The 24,479-nt window shown below is 46.2% G+C and overlaps 1 protein-coding gene across 1 annotated transcript in view; it reads left to right on the top strand.

Annotated features, from left to right (window-relative positions):
* rtn4rl1b (reticulon 4 receptor-like 1b) overlaps nt 1-22,747 on the top strand; it is a 136,505-nt gene extending 113,758 nt beyond the window's left edge. The window contains exons 2-3 of the mRNA XM_076036355.1: nt 19,332-19,783; nt 20,977-22,747. Of these exons, the coding sequence (XP_075892470.1) occupies nt 19,332-19,783; nt 20,977-21,867 (1,343 nt within the window). The 3' untranslated portion in view covers nt 21,868-22,747. The remainder of the gene's footprint in view (nt 1-19,331; nt 19,784-20,976) is intronic.
* The last annotated feature ends 1,732 nt before the right edge of the window (nt 22,748-24,479 follow it).

Below are 24,479 nucleotides of genomic sequence, written 5' to 3'. Positions count from 1 at the left end.
CCAAGTCGAGTGAAACGACGAGAGTGTGAAACGCCTCACGTCGGCCCGTCTTTCCCGAGCATCAGGCTTCCTCCCATCGACGGGCCGCCGCCACTGCTGCTTCTGCTCGAGAAATGCACTTCGATTTTCGGTTTTGTCATCTTTAACTGGAGCGATCCACCCGGCGAATCCCCCCAGGGTGGCAGAGAGCACGTCAAAAAGACAGAGAGAGCAAGAGTGCGGAGAGAGAGAGAGAGGGAGAGAGGGAGAGAGAGAAAAAAATGCAAGAAAATCTCCCACACTCTGAGGGAAGTAATTCTTCCTGGAGTGAAAGGCGCTCGCTGACTTCCCCCAATCGCCATTACTTTCCCTCAGACTCCCCTGATGTCATTAGTTTCTAGAGAACGCGGGTTGGTGGGACTCCCTTCTCCCACTTTCGGCCTGAGTTGCGGGCTCGCTGCATTATCTGTCCACAGGCCTCCACTTTAAACAGCGTGGGCTGTCGCTGGTGGAGAAGCAGCTTGGGATAATACTAATAATGATGATGATGATGATGATGATGATGATGCTTCTGCGGCAGGAGTGGTGAGAGAAGCTCCATTCACTCGGTGCGGCTGAATGGCAGCGACACTCATGAAATTAGAACGTCGTCTTCAGACAGCGAGTCCCATTCATTTTGCCCCATTCTTCCACTGAATGGTGCGCCGTGTCTGATTCTACATCGACTTTCCAGTTTACGGCCGTTTCATCGTCGCACAATGGCGCACAGCCTGGCACAGATGCATGTATATATACATCCACACATATATATATATATTATTGTGACTTCTTCCGAATATATTTCTTCACTCAATCACTGTTATCAGCAACTGTTTAACTGTATGGAAAGGCAACAATGGGGGGAAACGTGTGCTTTGATTACAGCTTTGCCTTTTCATGTTTTCGACCATTTACCTCCACTGAGTTTTACGGCACAATTCCCCTCTCTGCCAGTGCCACGTCATGCTGTTATTACGGCTACACCGTCAGCAGAAGCGCAGTGTGGTTAGTGCATTGTTCTGGGTCGGGCCGGTTGTTTTGTTTTTGTAAATATGTAAATATTTCTTGAAATCAAATCAAATCAACGCGTTTATTGTCATACGCAGAGTAAAGAAACAAGTTTCCCTCTGCAATGAAACTCTTCATTTGCCGTCCACAGAATGCAGAATAGGGGACTAAATATAAGAAAGAAAAATTAGAAATATACAAAAATGTGCAAAATAGCTTGATTCAACTTAGTTCACTTTTTTGTTCAAGGTTTCATCCATCCATCCTCGATACCTGCCTTGTCCTGCCCTCAGGTTCATGAGGAGTTCTGCAGCCTATCCCAGCTGCCGTAGGGCGAAGGCTGGGTACAGTCCATCACAGGGCCACATTCAAAGGCAAACTACCATTCACAAACACTCCCGTGGACAATTTAGAGTTCCCAGTTTGCCTCATTTGCATGGTTTTGTGGAAGGAAGCCGGTGTACCCGGAGGGAACCCACGGAACATTGGGAACCCCCAAGAGAAGTCTAACAGCTCTGGGAAGTCACACATTTGTTGCCTCCCAGATTTGTAAAAAAAAAAAAAAAAAGTATTTAAGTAAGTAGAATGGTCAAAATTGTTATTATGCTGTTCCGAAAACATACTTTAAACTAAACAAGTCGAATTAAAAATATAAAATCAGCGGATTGGATCCGTTAAAAAGTGCTCCAAAGTGTATTTGACGCTTACAGTGAGAAGAAGAGTTACAGAGAAATCCTTAAAACGTCTGGTGAGTCTGCCTCTCTGGTCGCGCTTTGAGACACATGAAAAGACGTGCGAGTGTTGGAGAGACTACTGTGAGATGTTTGAACTTGAAAGCAAGAAAATGAAATCTTTCATGTGCAGATGGCGGAGAAGCTGTTGTAGAAGGGGGTGCGGGGTTGGTGGGCAGGCAGGACATGCGCGTCTGAGGTTTGCTACCAGGTGTGTTTAACTGGCCACTTCATCCTCCGGCTGGTTGTCACCCCAGAGGCTTCTCAACGGCGGCGTTCTGGCAAACCTGGGCCGACAGTCTTAATGTTCTGCCGCTGTTCCGACACCAGATAATTGGCTCAAAGTGCTGGAACCTGAAAGATTTTTTTGAAATCCGCATTTGCCTCACTGGATCTTACGTTTGTCCACATCCAAAAGCATATTAAAGCAAAGCAAGAAAGCATAATAAAACTTTATTCAAAAGTTGAAGGAGCAACGTATGATATTCAGCGAGACGAGAAAGTCAAACTGCTGCGTCGTCATGAGATGTTCGATTGGTATCCTGACTCAAGGATAACAAAACTATGCATAAGAGATACCGAGAGGCACATCCACCTAATATATATATTTTTTGCCCACTTTAATTGTGAAAAAAGAAGGTTTGTTCAACAACTGCCAAGATTTTGGCAGGACTCCTACGTTCCCAACATTGTCTGTTGGATAGGAAATAAAATTATGAAATAAATCCAAGAGATTTAGAGAACATTGAGTCTGTATTTTTGGAAAACACAAACACATGAATCAGGATTCAGCAAACTTTGAATTAGTTTCACTGGGGAGTTTTGGACATTTGATCCTGTTTCTTGACGCTTTTGGTCAAACTAGACAAAGTTATTTAATTTTTTTTCTTCATCCACAGTCCCTATGAATAACATAGTTTGAGGATTGTTTTTGAAACGGCTCAGCTCGTTATATTTAGCGATGAATATTTCATGCAGTAAAGAAGGAACCGGGACGAAGCAGACAGGGCGCTGTTTAAAGCTTTATCGCGCGGCGCGGACACTTTCATTCGCTGTAATGAAATGGGGCTCAATCACGGGAAAGGTCAAGTTTGACACTGTACAAAACAAATAAGTAAACAGGAACGCCTCGGCGCAACCGGCTCATTTGAATCGGGCAAAAGCGGGTGAGCGCAGAAGTGCACAGAGGTAAAATACAGGTGTCTAATTAAGGCGGAAGTGAGTTTTTCTGTGCAATGAAATCCGCAGGGGGGAGATCATCCTCAGCGACTGCGATGGAAGCGCGGGTGCCGCGGTCCCGACACAGTGAAAAATGGTCGATTTCCACTAATGAGCTTTTGGGAATGAAAGGGAACATAAAGTTTGAAACGTTCAACCCTGCCAGCGGTTGGTGTGCATTAAAATTCCATCATAAATATGGCTTGCGGGGATTATTACGCACATTGTTTTTAATTGGAGGGAGAAGTCGTACCATCAGCGGAGGATCATTTGCATCGACTCTTAATTTACTGTTTGTTCTCCGCCTTCATTTGACACCCTTGGATGTCGGATAGTTTTTCTAAGTTGGTGTTGGGGAGGGTTCAAAATAAATTGGTGCGTCAGAACATTTTCGACGCCGCTGTGATACTAAAGTGCCGACCGTTTGTGCTACCATTCTTTTAGATAGAAGAGTTTTTTTTTTTACCCTGTTACCTCCAGTCAGCCCTCATGTGTTTCTCACGAGTGTTTCTGGAAAGAACGAACAGGCAAGCTTGAATAAAATCAATCCCAACGTCACTTTAGGCAAAATTACAGTGCAGGTCTTTCAACTCTACCTCTAATCCGCCTACACACCAACCCAACACACATTTTATGTAGCTAGATGGAATTTATTTCACTCCAAAAAATCTCTAGTCCTCGAAAAGTAGGAGAGAGAAGAAAATCAAAATATACATTCTTAAATTATTGTTATAGTAGTTGTATGGTAGTAGTAGCAGTAGTAGTATCACTTTGATATCATATCAGTATTTTTATTCCTTAATACGTCTGTTTGACTTACTGATCCAGATCCAATCGACCTGTGAGACCAAAAATGTTTTGACACCTTAAGCTTCCATATAAATATGTTTGGGATCTCTTCTTATTTAACCGTTAAGAGAAGGTAACTATTTAAACAGTGGCACTAAGTCTTGTTTTTTTTCTACCTTAAGCAAATTCAATTGAAACCACTTAAAAGACTCCCTCCAAAAAAATGATTTGGGTTGAACAGAAAGAATGGCTGGCTCAAACTGAGTATGTTTGACTTTGGGCTTTGGCCGGTCGACGCTCCCCACGGTTGACTTGGAAGCCGGTTTAACCTTTAAAAGTGGCGCAACCAACAAGACGTCCTGAGAGCCGAGGCAGATAGGCGGCTGAGAGCGGCAGACGTGGTGAGGAGGTAATGGCTGTGTTGGTGAAAGCAGAGAGGTGTGAAGATAATAGCCCCAGAGGGGAGATACGCAGGGCAGGGGGTGCTTGGCGAGGCGGGGTCAGCGTGGTGTGAAGGAGCCCTGCCATCCACACAGAAAGCTATAAGAGTAACCTTTAACTAAGTCAGCTTACGGGCCATTTCCTGTTTCTTTCAAGTTTGTTTGTTTTGCAATTCACGACACAATATATATGTTGGAAAACATTTTTTTTTTTTTTAAATATTTTTCCCCAAATTGTTAAGCAAAGTACTTATTGAACTCACCACTGGCATTACAAATGCAGGTCGATTAAAAAAAAAAAGTCCAAAAATAATTAGAAAACTGAGTCAATGATGTCCGAACAATACAATCACGGCCTAGTTAGCTACCACCGGGGATTCAACAGCAAACCTTGGAGTAGAACAATTGTAACCTGCAGTGACTGGGGTTGACGTGGAACAGGTGTGCTGATGAGCGAGGCAGCTGCAGCTGCACAGACCCCAGGAGACAGCAGGGAGCCATGCCCACCTGGGGAAAAACAAAGGAATGACGCAAAAATGAAAGCACGACAGACATGTTATCCTCGATTTAATCCTGCTAATTGTGGTGCTTTGTTGTAAATTGCATACGTTTGGCCTACAACAAGGGCAAGATGGCGTCACGAAGGGCGAACTTATTTTACATTTCGCACCACTTCTGCATTTAATGTGTGTGGTTAGTTAGAGTTAGAGTTAGCCTAAGGAAGTCTGATGTTGAGCTTCGGTTTTTTCCCTCGTAAAAGTGGCAGCAGTGCTGCGGGAAGTTTTGCTCTTTTTCTGCCTTGTTGTGGGCAGACGCGACTGCTCATTCCTCCGTTCCTCACTGGGTTGCCAGGTTCATCCACCAGTCGCAACAGTCAGTCTGTGGTGACTCAGTTGGTGTTTGTCCTCATCGGTTTCTAGTCAGTCGGAGCGGCCAGATAATCTGCCACTTAGCACTGTCTGTTCACTGCTAAATTGCGTTCTTGAGCTCTTGAAGCAGATGCCCAGCACTTGATGTCTATTTCTTTTTCTCGGGCTTTTGTTAAGTCCAGATTGTGTGAGAATGGGTTCTGTCAGAGGAGCCGAGGGCCCTGCCAGGCCAGCTCATGGGACGCTTGGCAAGACCGAGCTCTGGTGGATGCTGGCGGTTTCCCCAGCGTTGAATTAGAGGCAAATTTGACAGGTTTTGAATTTACTCAAAAGGCTAATTTATCAATCTGCCTTTTCTCCACTAAACCCCATGTCCTTGCTCAAATTTTAAGAAATGAAAATAGCTGGCATTCTGATTCAAAAATGTTGGATATTTGTTGGTCATCAAAGTACGAAATGCATTTTATTTCTGCGGTTGTTTTCCATACACGATTTCATGGCACAATGTGATAGAATTGGTTAGGTTTGCTCACAGATATTTAGGTATGCGTGTAGGCCGGCTAATAGCGCCAGTAACCTTGGCTGCACAGCTGACTGCACCACAGCAACCGCATCAAGTCATATTGAAGCAGCAGGTTCTCGGAAAAAAACAAACTACATCTTTTCGGTCTTCTTTCTGTTCTTAAATAAATCCTGCATTTTGTCCTCTGCGATGACACAGCAACACCAAATATAGCCTCAGCTTTATTGCCGTACAGAATGACCTGACTTGAACGCCAGTAAACTGCGGCTAATGGCTCAGGACTGCCGTGACTCCTCAGCTGATTCCTGTGAGGTCGCCGAGAGTTGCTGATATACTGCCAGTACATGAAGTGGAGAAGCAATTAGCTGCACACTGCAAATTTACATTTACTTAATTATCGAGATTTATAAGGCTAACGGCACATGGTGGTGGTGGTGGTGGTGGCGGTGGGAGGAAAAAAAAAACAGCCCAGTGACGCTTAATGGTAATTCTTCCAGCACTTAGCTAATATATTCACTGTAATATCGCTGCCTCTTTTTGAGGCGTGAAGCTGAGGTTCGACCCGCCTATTGCGATTTAATCACCCGGAGAGAAAATATTTTTGCATTCCACGTACGTGGCGAGCCCCGTCTACTGTATGTAGAAGTAGCCGACTGTAATATTAGCTTCCTTTATGAAGGGCAGAAAGGCGGCTCCCTCGCTGCGGCTTTGTTTACCGCGCTCCCGTCTTGACCTTTCCAATATGAAGGCGCCGGTGTGCGCATGCGGCGGTGGCGTGCGCATGCGGCGGTGACGTGCGTGGCTCCGATGCCGTCAAAGCAGCCGGCGCTTACATTACAAACGAACCGCTGGCCCTCTAGCCCACTTTCCTTTCACAGTCGTAAGTGGTTACTTCAGATAGAAATAGAGCTAATTTTAGAGTCAAATTGCGTCACTGTGGCAGAGTCGCTCTTATTGAAGTTTGAATGGGCTCTGTTACGATACTGTATCCATCCACCTTCAGATCTTTCTTTTTTTTCATCTTGGACTCCAGCAGAGTGGCCTTGCATCATGAATCATTTACATATACATAAACCTCCATGGATTTCCAGAAAGGGGCATTATTTACAACCGCCTGTAAAGATGTTTTCAGTTTCAAGCTTGATTGTCTTTGGACAAAACTTGGAAGGGGACAAAAACAAGAGTCAAAAAGTCAAGGTCAACACTGAGCCGGCAACTGTCAGCGAGAGGTCACGGGTGTGACATCACAAAGGGCAGTTTCCCTCAACCTTTTGTTTTAGCTCACACGCTCTGAATGTTGGAGTGAGCCAATTTAAGAAGTAAATAATAGACTTCTTATCTCTGACACGAGAGGAAACTCTACTCGAGTCAACTTTGATTAATGTGGGACCTTTAAAGGAAACAGTGAGACTTCTGTGCCAATATTGTCCAAGAATGTGTGCTTATGAAAAAAAGAAATAGCATTGAAGCGCTGCGAGTTGTGCATAAGTGGCTGAAGCTGAAACTGCCGTATCGTTTCTCTGCTAGCGAATAATCCGAAGTCGCTGCCAAATTACAAAGAAGGTAGTTACAAGTCTCTCTCTCTCTCTCTCTCTCTTTCTCTCTCTAGCTCTCTCTAGCTCTCTCTAGCTCTCTCGCTCTCTCACACACACACTGTTTGCCCTTGACTTTACATCTCGTTATCTTCAAGGAGAGTAGTGGAGGGGTGGAAGGGTGGCTGGAGGGGGGGAATCATGTTTCATCATCCAGCCGTATAAACCGAGATGGAGCCCGACATCTTCTTCTGCAACGTCACTCGGTTTGGTGGAGGCCTTCCTCTCCTGCGCCAGGAGAGTTCAAGGGAGTGAGTCGTTACACGGCCACGAAAACAAACAAACAAACAAACAAAAAGCAACGGCTGCACGCCGTCAGCGTGGAGGGAAATGAAATAAACCACTTATCTATGGACGTCAGCGGCAGGGGCACTTTGCTTTATAAGGAGAGGGAGGGGATTGAGAGCACTTGTGGTGAGTGGTAGCATGAAGACAGACAGCAGGGGGGTTGGATGGGGGGAGGAGGGGCAGTTTGCGCGGGCAGCCTCCGGAGGGTTGGGCTTTACAAAGCAGAGGAGGGAGGCAAGATAGCGCCTGGGATTGGCAAGCGGCGGCTCACGATGGGACCCAAAAAAACAAACAAAAAAAAAAAAACAACGTCTCGAGAAAAAGATTCCGCAAGTCGTGATCCTCGCGTGAAGGCGAGCGCTTCTCCAGAGGAGAGAAGAAATAATAACAACAGCGCTGCGGAAATTATTTCAAAATAGTGTTTGTCAAGGTTCTGACGATGGGACCCGGCGAAAAAAAATAAAATAAAAAGGTTCCCGCGGCTTTCGCATTGTGCTACCCGTCTGACTCACCAGGCTGCCGTAGTATCTCCGACCACCAGGCAGGTTTCTTTAATTACCCAGCGACTAGCGTTTCATCCAGCGGCGCCTCCTGCTTTGTAGCTCGGGGAGTGCTGGGAGGAGGCAGGGGGGGGGGCAGGAAGGAGGGGACAACAACGGCAGAATCAATTGAGCAGCGACGTGGGAACGTCGGCGTTGGTGAGAAGACGTGCGTATAATGGCGGCGGCAGACGAGTCGCAACGGGACCAGCGGGACGTCACGACGAGGAGGCCTGCAGAATCGCTTTCGGGTTAACTCTTAATTCACTGAGGGGAACTGAGTCAATTCAACGGACGGCGAGTGATCGCCTGCCGTTGCTGCGGGATTTGGCGAAATCACGCTCAGGGTGAATCGAAACGGGAAACTTAGGGTAGCAACAGAAAATCAAGCAGAGACGAAATCAATTCGATGGATTTTCATGGATGGATTTTTCTCTTCTTCCTCAACCTCATTGTGAAAAAATGAAGAAAAGAAAATACAGCAAGTTCCAAACCGGCCCCTTGGGAGGCAGCGTTGGAGGTCTTGGAGGTGATAAGCCGTGCCGAGCGCCGCCGCATTAATGAATTGACATTACACCAGGACGAGGCGTCTGGGCTCTGAAAAACTGCACTTAATGAAAAGGGATTACACTCTTAAGACCAAGGTCTTTCACTGTCTTTGTTCTCTCACTTTTTTCATTTACAAGTTTTCTTTTTTTTCCCCGTTTTTTTTTTTTTTTTTCAGAAAAGATGCGCGTTCTAATCTTGCCCACGCCGACGGCGCTCTTAAATAACCGAGAGGAGCCGATGCAGATGGCGACATTGCGTCTCCTCTCCTTCGCTTCTTCTTAAATAACCAAACACACTTTGCCAATTAAACAGACTTCTGCCCGCACTTAAAACAATACTTCACACGGAATCTGATATTTGATATTCCCCTCCCTCGCTTCGGAGCTCTCAAGCATTTGCAGCAGCCGCATTTGTAGTCAGCAGATTCACAGTAGCTTAAATCAGCTTTTCGTCGGGAACCAGACTTGAGGCAACAAAAGGGGGAAAAAATGCCCAAAGAGATTTCAGAAATCAGTCTCGCAGCCTCGTCTTCCAAAGTCGACATTTTACTCTCGGGACAATATTTTAATGATTACAGAGGTTTTCACAATGGGTCCTTTTCAACTATTGTCAACCAACCAAAGTCACTTTATAGCAATCAGCTGTTTAGAAGCTAAGCTAATGTTGCTGTGCACGGGACGTAATTGGCATGAACACAAAAGTGCAACATGCAGCGCATGAGTCTACACAACTGCAGACTTGTAATTCATGTGCCCGTGCCCTACAATAAAAACTGCGTGCACGTGCTCAGTTAGGTTGATATCTTGCACGCAGGAACTCGGTCAGAACTTCTAAGAGGCCACATGTTAAACCAAAAACCGTGTATGCAAGTTCCGCCGCCCTCCCCCTTTAGTTGTCTTTTAGCTGCAGCATTGCACACCTGAGTCCTCTTTATCTCCTGTTTCTGCAACTAATGAGCAACCAAAAAAAAAAGTCCTCACCGCCCCAGAAAACACTTTTCTGCTCGGCTTCGTACTTGGCCGCGCCTCTTTGAAGCCGTTTCTTGTGACTGTTTAATGTGTGCATATGCCTGTGCACAGGCAGGTGTGTGCTTGTGCATGCATGCGTGCATGCGTGTGTGCACACGTGAGTGCATGTGTGTGTGTACGCGTGTGCCCGGAGCACCAAACTCTCACCTGCAATGAATAATTGAAGTGGCCAAACGAGGGAGCCTGTTTGTATGCAGTGGGGGAGTTGCTGCAGCAGGACGTTACCTTACAGTTCGCCTGCAGAGGAATATGCAGCGAGTGCCACGAGGTGGACATGAGGGGAGCACAACGCGCCATCTTCCCCCGCTGCTCTTATAGGTGCACACCGAGCTGATGCCTCCAAAGCAGAGCCGCGCAGCCCTCTAAATGATTCATCCACAGAGGCTTTTATAGTCGCGTTGTGGGAGCCACACGGCGTGGCGGCCGTCTCCCAAGGTCGGCGAAAGTCATTTCTTCACGAGTCAACATGATGCAACATTAATCAGCCCGTTTCAAGTGGCCAAAAAGGCTGGATTGAGACGAGGAATTGCCACAATGGCTCTCGTAAGGAGGACGGGCGGGACGGAGGTTGTCGACAGCGAGGGGAACACGTCTCAGAGTCGACAAAACACTTAGCAACACAATTGGGTCGGCTGATAACCCAGCGGGGACACAATAACAAGTCGGGGACTAAAACAAATTGAATATTTGTCTGGTAGATGAGGATAATGGTGAATAATAATGATAAATTATTCATGTTAGCAGGCGGACTTGTTAAAGGCCCAGGTGTGAGATTTAGTAGCACATGAGGGTTAGAAAGCATATTGCAAAAGGAAAGAAAATGTGAATATTATTCCCTGCTTCCTTGTGTACCTCTTGATCTCACATCTTTCTTGTGCCAGCTGTGATGTCACGGTGAAATCATGAAACTCCAAGTCAATCCACATTCTGAGCCACTGCACATAAGTAAGATTACAATGTAACCACCGATTATCTGTTTACGTAAAAGCGACTTGGTCCAATTCATACACATTGTGTGTTTGCCTCTAATCTAGTGTTATTAGATCTTTCTGCAGCGTTACGGACTGGGCCCTGAAGTCCAACGGTAAACTGTTCCTGGTCATTCACTTGCAGGCGGTGGCGTATGAGAGGAATCAAAGTCTACGTCGACTGTGGGAGCATTTCACCTGAGACGGCTCATTGTTTTGTTGTTTTCTTTCACTGCAGGGTTACAGAACAACAGACACCATCAATATGATATGCTGCAGCCGTCTGAACTGTTTGCTTTGCTCTTCTAAACCTGCAATAACGCCGCGCAGTAATTACTCAGTGTCTCGCTCAGACTTTTCCGAGGTTATGATGTTTTGCACCGGGGAACGCGCTAAAGCATTTACGCCTTGATTTGGATCGGGTCGCTTTCCTATTGTACTTTTGAAAACAAACCACAGCGCTGTGGCAAAGTCACGCGGTTACAGCGGCTGATCATTTGGGGGCACTATTAGACGGAAGGAGCATTGAACAGGAAGAAAAACAATCCGCAGAAAAAGAAAACCCGGCTCATTTATTGGCTGTGGACAAAGACTAAGAGAAAAATCCGTCTCTTTCAGCTATTTCAGCTATCCAACCAACAATCAGACATAATATATATTATAGTCGCCTGACCGTAGTGCAGAGAGCGCTGGCAACTCCTCAGTCTTCACTATGAGTGGCGACGAGACAACTTTCTCAGAAGCTAGCTGTTCAGTTTGTTCCATTAAACCAGAATCCACTGCCCTTTGGTTCACTTCCTGGTTTTGATCCATTTGCATTAACACTGACAGGAAAGAGACCAGGGTCCACTTGCAAGTGAACTGAGACCCACATTTTCAGTTTTGTCCACGTTGCCCAAATGATCCAGACTATCCACACAATTTTTTTTATTTTTTTTAAATCCTCTGTCACCTTAGCACAGACTTGATCTGGGATGGAATCTATCATTCGCCCCAAGACGTTGTTTCTTTGTTGTTTGCTGCTTGCTGCTCCCTGTCAGTCAACTCAGCCACCAAAGCACCGTCAAAAGCCAGCTGTCACTCTGAGCGAGCCTCACAATGTCCGGCTGTGATGCGCCCTGTCATTGACTTACATGCACATGATTGAGCAAGACAGTGAATGGCCATAACAGGAGAACTGTCAACTGTCCAGCCTGCTGCTGCTGCTGCTGCTGGGAGCAATAAATAACGCTTGCGACTCGCTGCGACAGGGTGCAGATGCAGCTCCAGTGTTTCAAAGGGCAGGTACGACATTGGGGAGTGTGATTATTAGCCCCGAGTGTGTGACAGCCTGAGAGTGACTTGGACCAGCTTCAAGATTTATGCAGAAGTATTGTGGGGTTTTTTTCTTCGACAGTGTTGCTTGTCTTTTTCATCTGCGACTCCAAGCACATTCCTCTCAGGGAAATGGGCAAGTTCATGGTGATGTACACGACTGTAATGATAATAAGTCTGTCAACTTAAGATGGCTAAGCTCAGCTTCGACCATTCGCCGTCATTCGACTGCCTGAATGATTCTTTTATTTGCAATTCATGAGCAAAATGTCAAACGGGACATTAAAAAAAACGGCTGCGTTGCTCAGAATGGACTCGGTTGTTGTTGTTCCTGTGGCTTTTCGATTGACAGAGCAGTGAAGTGTGCTCATCAAAGTTCAGTTAATATATGGCACTCGTGCATTTCAAAAGACAAGCTTTAAGTTACCATGTATTGCCTGCGGGTTAGCGGCGATAAACACCTGTTTATCGTGTTTTGAAACAGACGAACGCAACTCGATACGCGCTGGCACTATATTAGACGTACGCTTCCAGTAAATCAAATTATTTGCAGCTCCGCAAAAGCGGGTTGCGGGGGGGGATTGCCTTATAAGTACCCCCCCCCCAATTACGTTGGGGTTGCGCCGAGTCATCCGTCTAGTGCGGCCGGCCGGCGCAGTGCGACGCTGCCGTGGGGAGTGCCGTGTCTTTGAATCATTAGCTGTTGTGCTGTCAGGATGAACAGATGTAGTCGGTTGCAGATTACACCCCACCCTCGCTCCTCCGCCCCCCACCCCCACCCCCACCGGCGAATGCGCCCCTGCATTTTGATACAAATGACATGTTTGCGTGCGCTCTGGCAGCGCTCCTGCTGGTCCTCCAGGTATGGGCTCGCACGGCCCATATGGCACCCATCAGCCTTCAGCGGAGAACAGAGAAGGTGTTGGGAGGGGGGACCAGCCAGAGGTACAGATGTGCCGGTGAAGCGAGTGGAATTAGCACCTACCAGACATCCATTAGGCATGTTAATTAAAGCGAAGGTTTTACACATCTGCGGCAACTTGCACTCTTTTTTTCTCGGCTTCACTCACGAGTGCGAGCTCCCAACAGATCCTCCACTTCATTCTGCGAAGACTAGGCAATGGGGTGTCGGAGGGCGGGGTGGGGGGGGGGGGTGCCTCTTGCTGTTTGAGAAGTTATTTTTAGGTCATGTGATTCGTCAGCCTGCGACACGCTGCTGTCACTCATAGTCACTCATATTGCTGCAGTACTTTTTTTCCCGGCTTCCCTCCGTGCTGCTTGTTCTCATACAGCCAAAGTGCAAATCAACTCTCTGCAATTATGTCCATTATTCATTTCGATGCAAAAAAAATCAAACCTTTTTTTTTTCCATCTTGCATTGAGTGTTCTGTCTGCATAAGAGTTTAGAATGATCCCAAAAAATGCAGCCCACCACTGCGCATGTGAATTAAGGCCGTGGGTTCTCTCCTTTAGTTTAACATGTAATATATATGGATGATACTCTTCTGTTGCTGGTGTTTTTTTTGGGTTGTTGTTATTACTTTACAACAGCGGTAAATATTAAATGGCAATGCAAAGCAAACCCTCAGCCGTCTAAATGATCCTCTGCACTGACCGGGATGTCAGAAACATGAAGCGCTGCAGAGGCTCCATGTCAAATAAATACACTATAATAACAGAGTTACAGAAACACACTTCAGGTGCAGGGGGTGTTGACAGCGAAGCGCACCGACAGATGGCAGGGCCGTGAAACACTGAAGAAAAGGGGGATAAAAGCACATTAACATTGAGCTTATTGGTTTTGTTCAGACATACACTAAACTGATTCGACATAAAGACGTCCTGCAAGAGATGTGATAAAAGTAAATGGATCACAAACAGGAAGCAAGGAAACAGGAAACAAAGAAATGCGTATTTCAGCCCAGCGCTGTGCTATACGAACGGACAGACAAAACACTGCAGCAATCTGCGGCTGTTGATGCCGCCGCAGCGTTGGAGCATCGCGGGGGCAGGACACATTTCTGAAATTGTTCTCTTCCGCCGCATTTCCCCAGCAATCTCGCCGTCGTCATTGTTCTCCCTCCATCTCCCTTTCATTTTGCCAGAACAATAGTAAGGCAACCTTATGAGGCGACGCAGCCCGCAGTGGAGCCGCGGAACGGGGTGGGGGGGGGGATTATACGGAATCTATAACATTCTGCGGTAGGGCTGCGGAGGGGGAAGAAAAAAATAGTATGGAAACGTTGACGGTCCCAGCTGCCGGCGGAAGAAGAGTTTGATGATCAGTGGGGAAATGGTGGCGGTGACAAATGTTGAGAACGCGCCAGAGAAACGTTGATGGGAATTGAATGGTACCAGCCTTGATTGAAGCTATGATGTAAATTCTATCCCCCCCTCTTCGTCCTGCAGCGAAGATCACTTGCGTTCTTGCCAGCGTTTCTACACTGTTAATTGAAACTGATACGTGAAGATCGACTCACGCCGCCGCAAACGGCAGTCAGCCTATTCAAAGTGTTCTTCGGCAGGAAAAACCACATCTGACACGGGTCATTTTTTTCCGTAAAAACCTACGGCTCATTGATTTGCAGGTGCTGATCTTTTTGTGTGGCTCTCGGCTGTGTTCAATTCTATAACAGACATTTTAACAAGCACACATGAAACAATTATTTTTTTTAATAGCACATAAGCGGTGTGAAGGACCTCCTGGGCTAAACCGACGACACTAATAGAGCTTTGCTGTACTGTTGCGTCATTTTCATTACAGTATCCAATTTAAATGGCTGGTGCCTTGCATCACATGACAGTGGAGAGAACGGCACAGTTCTCTGCTTCGGGGGAGCTTTTTATGTTAACATCCAATTATGAATATGATCATTTTTAATTCATATTATTTTCGATACAGCCACCTGTAATGAATATCAGTAAACCTTGGTCTAACCCTTTGTAAAATGCTCCCATTACAACAGGTGCCACAAAATAGTTATTTTCAGTTTGGTTCATGAGCATCACATGATTAATTCTCATGGAAAATAATACAAAAAGTCTCCAGATCGGAAAAACATTACTCGGATTCAGATTCAGGATACGTATTAGTCCCAGAGGGCAATTCACTCAAACTAAACTATACCAATGCTAGACCTACCACTTCAGAACATGTGGATGAGGGTGTTATCACACATCTGGGGGAACATCAGATCCCTTCTTGAGGACATTAAACACCTTTTGATCGGCGGTTCTGTTTTGATGCGGTCAACAACAGGAGCGGAAACACCAGAGTGCTTATTTGGCTTTTTGAAGGCACACAGGAAATTAAGATGGTCCAGTCTAATGATGGGCACGGCCGGCCCACTACTCCACACACACACACTCACACACACACACTTTGCTCCCTATTAGCAAAGATGTGTTATTCATGAGGGCAAATCTGGTGTGAACTATGCCTCACTGATATTCTACACAGTGTCTCCTCAGCACGTCGAGGGACCCTGGGCCGTTGTGGGCCTCTATTTATTTAATTCCATTTCCAGAAAGAGCAGATACTTGCTCATGATGAGGTTACGGGGTCACAATAGTAATTCTGGCAGTGTGGAGCTATCAATAGGATCTGTCATCAGCTATCATTGGGAGCAGGCAGCAACAGAAATAGGCGAAAGACAAGCGTGTCCTAAAATAGTTGCCTCTGCCTTCCAAAAACACATGGTTGTTTTTGTTCAGAGCCTCTTCTTTGTTCTGCCAATTTCCAATAGTGACTATTGGCATATATTGTGCATGCGCCACCGGGTCCAGTGCTAAAAATATCATTCAAATGACTCATTGCGTCAGCGCACAACGTCTTGTGGGTTGTGTAATTTGTCCTTTTTTATTTTTTCCTCTCACGTCCCCCCTTCATAGGACAGCATTGCTACACAACACACAATACACACAAGTTTGACTTTTTTAAATCACTCTCGCTGCCTGTTCAGGACACATCACCAAGCATTATTCAGGTGTTCATCCCACCTTATTCATCCACCAAACCTGATGCGCACATTACAGCGTGATGATTTAGCGTATGTTTAACTGTATTGGTTGAGATGCTCATTGTCCGTCGCTTGATGTCAGGCGTAAACGCGTGCCGAGATCAGTGCGCTGGCGGGTGTTCCAGCCCCTCCGTGTGATGCCACTTTCAAAGACGACAACGCATCCCTGTAATATGGCTGCAAAGGAGCAGGAATCCTGCGTGTTCACTCCATCTTCCCTCCATTTGCATGCAGATGAGGGCATCCGAGTTATTTGAGGATCTGAAAAACGCGGGCCGTATTGCAGATTTCTAAAGCCTCATTAGGGATAAAGATTTTGTTCATCGGAAACGAGGGGAGGAAGATATTACAGCCCATATCTCCCATGTTTTTAATACCCCTACATATGCTGAGACGCTATGGTTTGCGAGCTCTCGTCTGCACGCCTCATTTTTCCTGGGCACATCTGAGTAGCAGCTTGAGGCGCTTTTTTTTTGGCAGTCAAAAGGCAAAAAAAAAAAACTATGTTCTTTGAGGGGCTCCACCGCCCTGTTCGTATGCATATTTTGATGTAAGGTGCCAAAGGACGATGGAAACACAAATAAATGAATATATATATATATATATATATATATATATATATATACATTTGCCCTCAACATTTTTATGTTAGTTGAGGTTTTTGACTTAAGAAAAGGCTCAAAGGTTAAAAGGGCCAGCTGCGAGCTTAAGGTCGTATTCTTTTTTCGACAATCCCGTTGACTATTTGTATCAAATTGAGATAGAAGCCAGGCTGATGAATCTCAGCAAACAGTTTGGACACGCAACTTGGATGTGAAACAGCAGCCTGATCGACGCACAAAGCTCCAGAATCAAATTCTTTTTCTTTTTCTCTACGAAAAGGCGCACAGGACAAACCAGTAAACACAGCTATTTTCCGGGAGGAGATTAAGCAAAATTAAAAAATAAATAAGCATCTCTCTTTGTCCTGACAACCTGACGATACCGAGAAGCGAGTCGGTGCATCCTTGTGTCCGACACGATTAGCAGATCGCTGATTCGAGTTGACTCGCTATCTGACCACCATCTACATTTTCATTTCCCCGTCCTCCCCGTGTGTCGCACTCATCGCTGTCTGTCTCTCGCCTGCTCTGTTAATTTTCCTGTTAGAGATCTGCCACCGCGTCCCTCTGACATGCATGAAGAAAGGTGTTAATGGAAATAGTTTTAGGCCTCAAAAAATATAATTACTGGAGTGGGAGAGGAATGACTTTTATAAATAATTGAATCTCGGGGATGGATCTGTGCAGGAGGCGGCTGATTGAAGCCAGTGTCTGAAAACAAACGTGAGGGCAAAAGAAGGCAGATTACCTTCTACCCCGTCTCGGGTGTCTTTGAGGGAAGCTTCTCCTGCGAGGATCAGTGACATAATGAAATTTGAGCATATCTGAAATATGAATGTCGAAGGAGCTTAAGTACCTGCTAGATGCTGCATGATGCAAATTTGCCCAAGCAGGAGCATGAAAATAAGGGTCTTCTCTTGCTTCTGCAGCTGTTCAGTGAATCAACCTTTACTTCCGCTGGTAAATTCAGAACGTTCACCTTCATTTGCCGAGGCAGTACGTGCCTCTCGCGCTACCCTTTTATGTAGATAGCAGTCAGGGAGGAAGGAATGAGATGTGTACAGCTGTAAGTGGCCAAAGACTGGAACAGATTTGTTTTTCATGCTGTGACTAATTTGCGTTTCCCGAACAATACTTAAGGATCCGGGAGCTGGTGCGGGTCACGGCAGCAATATCGCGGCCGCGCTTTTACGCTTTTCCACCGACGCATTCACATGCATATTAGTTTGTATAAACCCTCACGTTCAGCAATTGCACTGCACCCCTCCACCCCACCCCATTATTCATTGACACATTTTTCTGGTCGGGGAAGGCTTCATGAATTTTCATGGCGGCCCAGTGGCAGGGCTTAGCAAACAGGATTAGATCTGAGCTCACTCTTGTTCAGGTGGCGCTCGGCTCGGTGCTCCAGCTCCGCCACCAGACACAGAGAATTACTGTTAAAGGTCAGTGGAGTCAGACGCCGAATGTCACAGTGTCTCAGCCACAGTTTGGCAAGAAAATAGGTTAGATAAATACGCCCGTCCTCTTGGCGGGGAGCGATTCTGCAGCCTCCTGAATTAAAAGAGCCGGGATTTACCGGCTGAGTTAAAAGGCTACGCAGGCATATTGACAGGAGGCGGCAAATCAGGCCAACGCTACGCCATGAATAATACATTCAAGCATTGGTCAGGTTAGAATCGTCACATGAGCCGCGAGATGGCGGATCAATTGTGAAAATTGGACCTTGCAGCAGCTTTAGCGCTCATTCGAACAAGCATTCCGCAGCTTGGTTTACAAGAAAACAGCCAACCAGTGCAGTGGACTCAGGGAGGGAACCTCCGTCTTAATAGAACACCTCACCCAACACAGCGGGAACAGTTCTGAAATGTTGGATCCGTCCGTGTCTCCTGTGACGAACACTCCAACAGGTGCTGCCGCTGGCTCCCCGCGACAGACTCGCCATTGTTGCGGCTAAAAACACTCGGTGGAGTCAGTCAGTGAAACTACCACATAAGACCATGTGCTGCGGCACCGGTCGAACCAATCAAAGCGGCACTATCACTGCTTTTGTTCAGCAAAATCGAGGGGGGTGGGAAGCAAACAAACAAGAAAAAAAATGTGAATTTGATCCTGGCTGGGCTACACAAGCGCCCCTTTTTCGGCAGACAATCAGAAAACACATTTGCTTGCAAAGCCACGACTCAATCGCCCGTGGAGTCTGCTCGGCATTCTTGTTTCCCCAGCCTGTGCCGCGTGGCATCAGTAACTCACCGTAATGCGTTTTAGCAGCGGTGGCAGCGTGGAAAGGCAGTGAGTGATATTCCGTCGGTTTCCTTCGGCTCTCTGGGCTTTTTGGAATGAAAAAGAACACGATTCTGGACGTCCGTATTTATGTGGCCGGTGTTTGTCCTTCAGAGTAAAACCAGCATTTTGACAAGCACCGGGCTGAAAGCTGTGGAATAGTGCCAGAGTGACAGACACTCCCAGATCAACAGCCTCTAGAGGGCAGATATTGATGACTTTATCGGCCTCTTAACTTTTAAGCACTGCCAGCAAGTTTGTCTTACTTTAGGACACCTGCAAACCTAATGTTATCTGTATCCCTGCAGCTGTACTTGTTCTTTACTGCTGCTAAAGAAGAGCTCCAATAAACATTACGGCCAAACAGCGTGTTGTGGTAGCACCATCACAGCCAACTTGACAGTTTTGCGCCTTCCATAAATTATAAATAAGCTCTAATCCTGTTTTCTCTCTTTCTTTGTGTGTTTTGCTTTGTGTGTGTCCGCGCATGTGTGTAAATCCCTCTCTATCCCCAAACCTCTGGTGTGCGTGCGCGGCTTGGTGTCGGCTGCAGGCTGCGGGCTGGAGTTCCTGTTGGTCCTCTGCGGCCTGGAGTTTTCCTGGTCCTGCCCTCGCCACTGCATCTGCTACACGGCGCCCACCACCGTCTCCTGCCAAGCCCACAACTTCCTGACGGTCCCCGAAGGCATCCCTGCCGACAGCGAGCGCATCTTTTTACAAAACAATAAGATACACCGTTTACTTCGAGGCCACTTCAGCCCCGAAACGGTTACCCTCTGGATCTACTCCAACAACATCACGTACATCGAGCCATCCACCTTCCACGGCTTCACGCTGCTGGAAGACCTGGATCTTGGGGACAACCGCCACCTGCGCTCCCTGGCCGAGGACACCTTTCACGGGCTGAGCCGGCTCAACGCGCTGCATCTCTACCGCTGTGGGCTCAGCTCTCTTCCCAATAACATCTTCCAGGGCCTCAGAAACCTACAGTATCTCTACTTGCAGGTAAGCGAGTGGCATTTAACCAGTGGTCACTTAAGGTCTTTACCATCAGTGAAAATAAATAATAACTAATGAAACCTGTATGATTTGTGTAGAGTGACTCCTTGCCTTTGTATTTTAAATTGGTACCAGCTTTACCAGGTGGATTTGTGTCATGTAGATGGAACTGAAAATGCAGATGCATGCTCTTAATTAGATGAAGTCAGTGTCAATAACTGTTGTGCTTTAATGCCAAATATTAGAACTCTAATGATATATTTTCTGAGAAATTAAAAGTAAACTACGAAGTGAAACAGCAAATTCAAATCAACAGTTTCCAGTGATGTGTTGATTTGATTGTGTTAAGTTAACCTTGTTTGTTATAAGTCTCAGCTTAATTTGGGGGAGGGGGGTGGGGGTGGGGGGTGCTGTGCATCATTCTATTTGTTCAATCCCCTTAACACACAAAGTAAGCAAATAATATGAAAGAGCAAACGCAGGCGTCGAGTTGTGAAGAAGTGAGCAATTTGCACCCCTGTTGCGTCACATTGCAAATGTCTTTTCTGCTGCAAATGCAGCAGGCAAAGGGGGGGGAAAAATCAACAGTGAACTCCAGGTTCTAACAGATGACGTACAGAGGCACTCGTCAAAACTACCAACACAAGACATCCCACTTTATCCTCGAGGAATCGCATTAGCAACAGACCGCAAGAGAGGATGGAATGATATAAAGAGGGGTGAAAGAACTCATTTAAATAATGACACTGATTATTGCAATAATCATAATGATTATTCGTTATTCACCATGTGACCAGACAAACCGAGGACTTTGTTGTCTAGCAACAAAGTCCCTTTTGCTTTCGTCTCACAACAGAGCGGAGAGATGCGACTTGATTGGCTACTCAGTGACACACTCAGAGACACACAGCACCCATTGCTTTTTTTGTTTTGTGAGTTGGATGGATGTGCAATTTCCGGTTGCCGTTGTGGAATGGACACAACAACCACACAGTCCTTTTGGTGAATCAGCCCTTGCAATTTAATCCTTAGTTTTTCCCCCTCAAAAGTTGAACTTCCAATGTCAAGTTACTTACGTGGGTATATCTACGAAAGACTGACCTTTATGTGACAGCAACTACCACCTAACGGAGTAAATTTGGCAGATCAGCTCTTTGGGATTAGAACTTGATCTTGTGCAATCTCTTGTAACTCCACAGGATAATCATCTGAAGTTCCTTCAAGACGACACATTCATGGACCTTCACAATCTCAGCCATCTGTTCCTGCATGGAAACCGTCTGTGGAACATCAACCAGAACACATTCAGAGGCCTCCGTGCCTTGGACCGTCTGCTTCTGCACCAGAACCAGATCGAGTGGGTGGACCGCCTGGCCTTCCACGACCTGAAGCGCCTCACCACGCTCTATTTGTTCAACAACACTTTGATTCAACTCTCTGGGCAATGCCTCGACACGCTGCCCGCTCTGGAATACCTGCGCCTCAACGGCAACCCCTGGTCATGTGACTGCAAGGCCCTGTCACTCTGGGAATGGCTGAAGCGTTTCCGAGGTTCCACCTCGTCCGTGGGCTGCCAGTCGCCGGCCGAGATGGTGGGCAAAGACCTGAAGGAGTTGAGCAAGGACGACTTCCCCAACTGTTCGCCAACGGTTCCCAACCCGGGCTCCATCGCGCAGACTAACAACTTATCTGGCACCGTCAGCCCCTCCCTCACCCGCGGCGTGGCGGTAGGATCCGGAGGGCAGACCCACATGGTGCACCCGTCGAGACCCGGCCGCTCCCGGAACTGCACCAAGCCTCGGAACAGGCCGGGCAAGGGGAAAGGCGACAACGAGGTGCACCACTCCAAGGAGGTGATGGCAGACAAGGAAGATTCCTCGCCGGATTTCACAGAGAGGGGGAAGCACGACCACACGTCTCCGGACAGCACAGTCACAGGGAGGAAGCACAAGTGCATCCCCCGGACCACTGTACGTCCCCCTAGTGGGGTTCAGCAAGCCAACAACAGGGCGACCACCACCCCGTGCTTACACGCCTATGCCCTCTTTGCGATCTTGATAACGACAAATATTGACCACATTCTCCGCTGACCAGTTTCGGGGGTGAAACGACAGCTAAATACAGAACTTGCAGCCCTGAGACTCTCTCGCTCCTGCACTACAAGGCCTCTGTGGGTTTATGTGTGTGTGTGTGTGTGGGTGTGATTATATGTATAATTGTTGTGCGGGGAGTTTTACTGTTCAGACTGAAGACACAGGCATCAAAACATCCAAACATAAGATAAAGAGCACAAGAATCAGAGAGGGCGACGTGTCGGGAGAACGACTGAAAGCGAACAAGAATCCGTCAGTGTGAGGACGTAGAACTTCACACTTTTCGTACATTTTTGGATCTCAGACAACCAAAAATGTACGAAAGTAGATGAGCGATAAAAGACGTGAAGAAGCAAAACTTAGGCAAGACTTGGCTCATGAGCCAGCGAAGTGCTTTATCCAGACTTCAGTTTGTTTGTTCGTTTGTTTTTCTTTACAACATGTAAGATGCCATTAAAAGTGTACACATGAAGCCAGTTCCTGTGTAAATCTCCAAGTCCAGCCATTTCAGCTTTACCAATTCTTTTTTTTTTGGCCAACAATGGGCCCCAAAAAAGAAATGATTTGCTTTTTTTTCTAAGAGGTGGGATGTGAGCACAGCCATTTGTTGCCAAGACAACAACACAACACAACAACTGGGCTGTGTAGCCACACAGAGAGGGACTTGGGCTTGTGAAGCTCTAACTAATTAAAACTACTCTACGCAACACTGGCTTTTGTTCAGGTACCGCCGACGGTGTTGCAGTCGCGCACGCAACTTGGATCCATCTTCATTTACACAATGTCTCTCCCTCTGTGCAACTAAATATTAATCTGCTAATAATTTGAATATGACAATGACTGCCATTTGCTTTTTTTGGTTTGGTTTGGTTTTATTTGCTCGGGGTGGGCGGGGGTGGGAAATAACGTGCGTCTCTGGGAGTTCAAGCTGTGAATACTGAGTCTGTCTATCTATCTTGTGTCAGATGTTGTTCATTTGGTTTTTCTAAGACACAAAATGGACCTGGAGATGGATCCCCTGCTGCAGGGATGACAGGAGCCTTACAGGTCGAGAGCCAAAAAAAAAAAACGGAGCTTATTTTCTGTCGGTTTTCACGCTGCGGCTGCGCCGAACTGAGCCCTCCTCGGCCGGAGGGGCCTCGCTGGCTCGTTGAGAACACATGGGGGTCACATTTTGTGAGAATGTGACTTCAAAAAAACAAGAACAGCGATCCAGAGAGAAACATTTGTTGTACCTAATCTGACTCACACGATGTGGAGAGAGAATTCAAAGATGGCCTTTTTTTTTTTTTCTCCTCGTTTTATTTTGAAAGGAGCACGGCGAAAGAAGGATCACGCAGGGGCGAGCCGCGCCTCCTCACTGACGTGTGATTGTTGGCAGACGGACGATCCGACAACAAGACAATCGCTTCCGAAGTGACAAAGGCGGTGCCGAACAATGAGGGACTGACAGATGAACAATGAGACTTCTCGCTGTACTTCTGGAGCTTTTGTGCGTCCCTTAAAAATTGACTGATACTGATGGTGTCTGTATCAATGGTGTGACCCGGACTTCTTGCAGCGCTGATATTAATCGTTTACTGTATTAATATGAGAAAAAAAAAACTATTCCAGTGACTTCGACGATGATAACAGGGTTTTTCCGCTCCTCCCGTCAAGAGGAGTCAATCGGTTTTCCCTCCTATTTTTCTGGTGATGTTTTTATTTCACATGTTTTTTTCATGCTATATTTTTATCATGTCCACACTTCCCCATTTCCTGTTATATAGCCATATAGCCATCTTTTATTATTTTCTCTGCCACGACTCAGTTGTTCAGTAAGTTATCATCGAAAACAACCGTGCAAAATGTTTATAAAGACATTAAAATCTATATCTTCTTATGTCCCCCATCGACGTCCGACTGTTGTTTCTGCTTTGGCTTTCTTCTATCCCTCAAACGAACAGGTGACCATGACCCAACAATCCCACCTCCCACTTTGCCTCCTTTCTATTTCTCTCATTCATTTAAACCTGAAATTGTCAGCAATTTTTCATCCTGTTTCCGCCGCTTTTCTTTTGCACCAGTTTGCAACGTCGCCCCGATCAATCCCCACCGGCTTAAAGAAATGCTTCCCATACAAAAAAAACACTTTTCCCTGTACATACCTCAGATTTATGTCCTGCTCAGGATGAGAAGAAAAGGGGGTGAAAAAAAATTTACACAAAAATAATTAACTTGAAATACATTTCCGACCAAACTGAAAAAGATAAATAAAAGGGGTGTGCAGCGCGATGCATTGCAGTTCAATAAATCATAGCAAAGCATTGAGGATATTAATGAGAGTGTCACGCACAATCCGAAGATATTCCAGGCCATTTTATTACTATTCATTTGCTGCTGTGTACATCCTTTTCTTTACATTCACATCCGGAATTGATCCAAAAATTTCTTTTGGCTTATTTCTTTACAAATTTTGCGAAACGGTAAAGTACAGCACAGATGCGTTGCCTATATGTATGAATGGGGGCGCCGCATAATCACATTCAAAATAAAAGCAGATTATTAATCATCTGGTCACTACCAGCAGTATATATAAATATATATATACACACAGTTATGATTTATTC

Source organism: Nelusetta ayraudi, unplaced genomic scaffold (genome assembly GCF_046127955.1).
Source record: "Nelusetta ayraudi isolate G7.1 ecotype Tasmania unplaced genomic scaffold, CSIRO-AGI_Nayr_v1 ptg000048l, whole genome shotgun sequence".
In the NCBI taxonomy this organism is placed as follows: Eukaryota; Metazoa; Chordata; class Actinopteri; order Tetraodontiformes; family Monacanthidae; genus Nelusetta; species Nelusetta ayraudi.
Note: the sequence above shows the minus strand (reverse complement) of the source record. Positions and strands in the feature narration are given on the sequence as shown.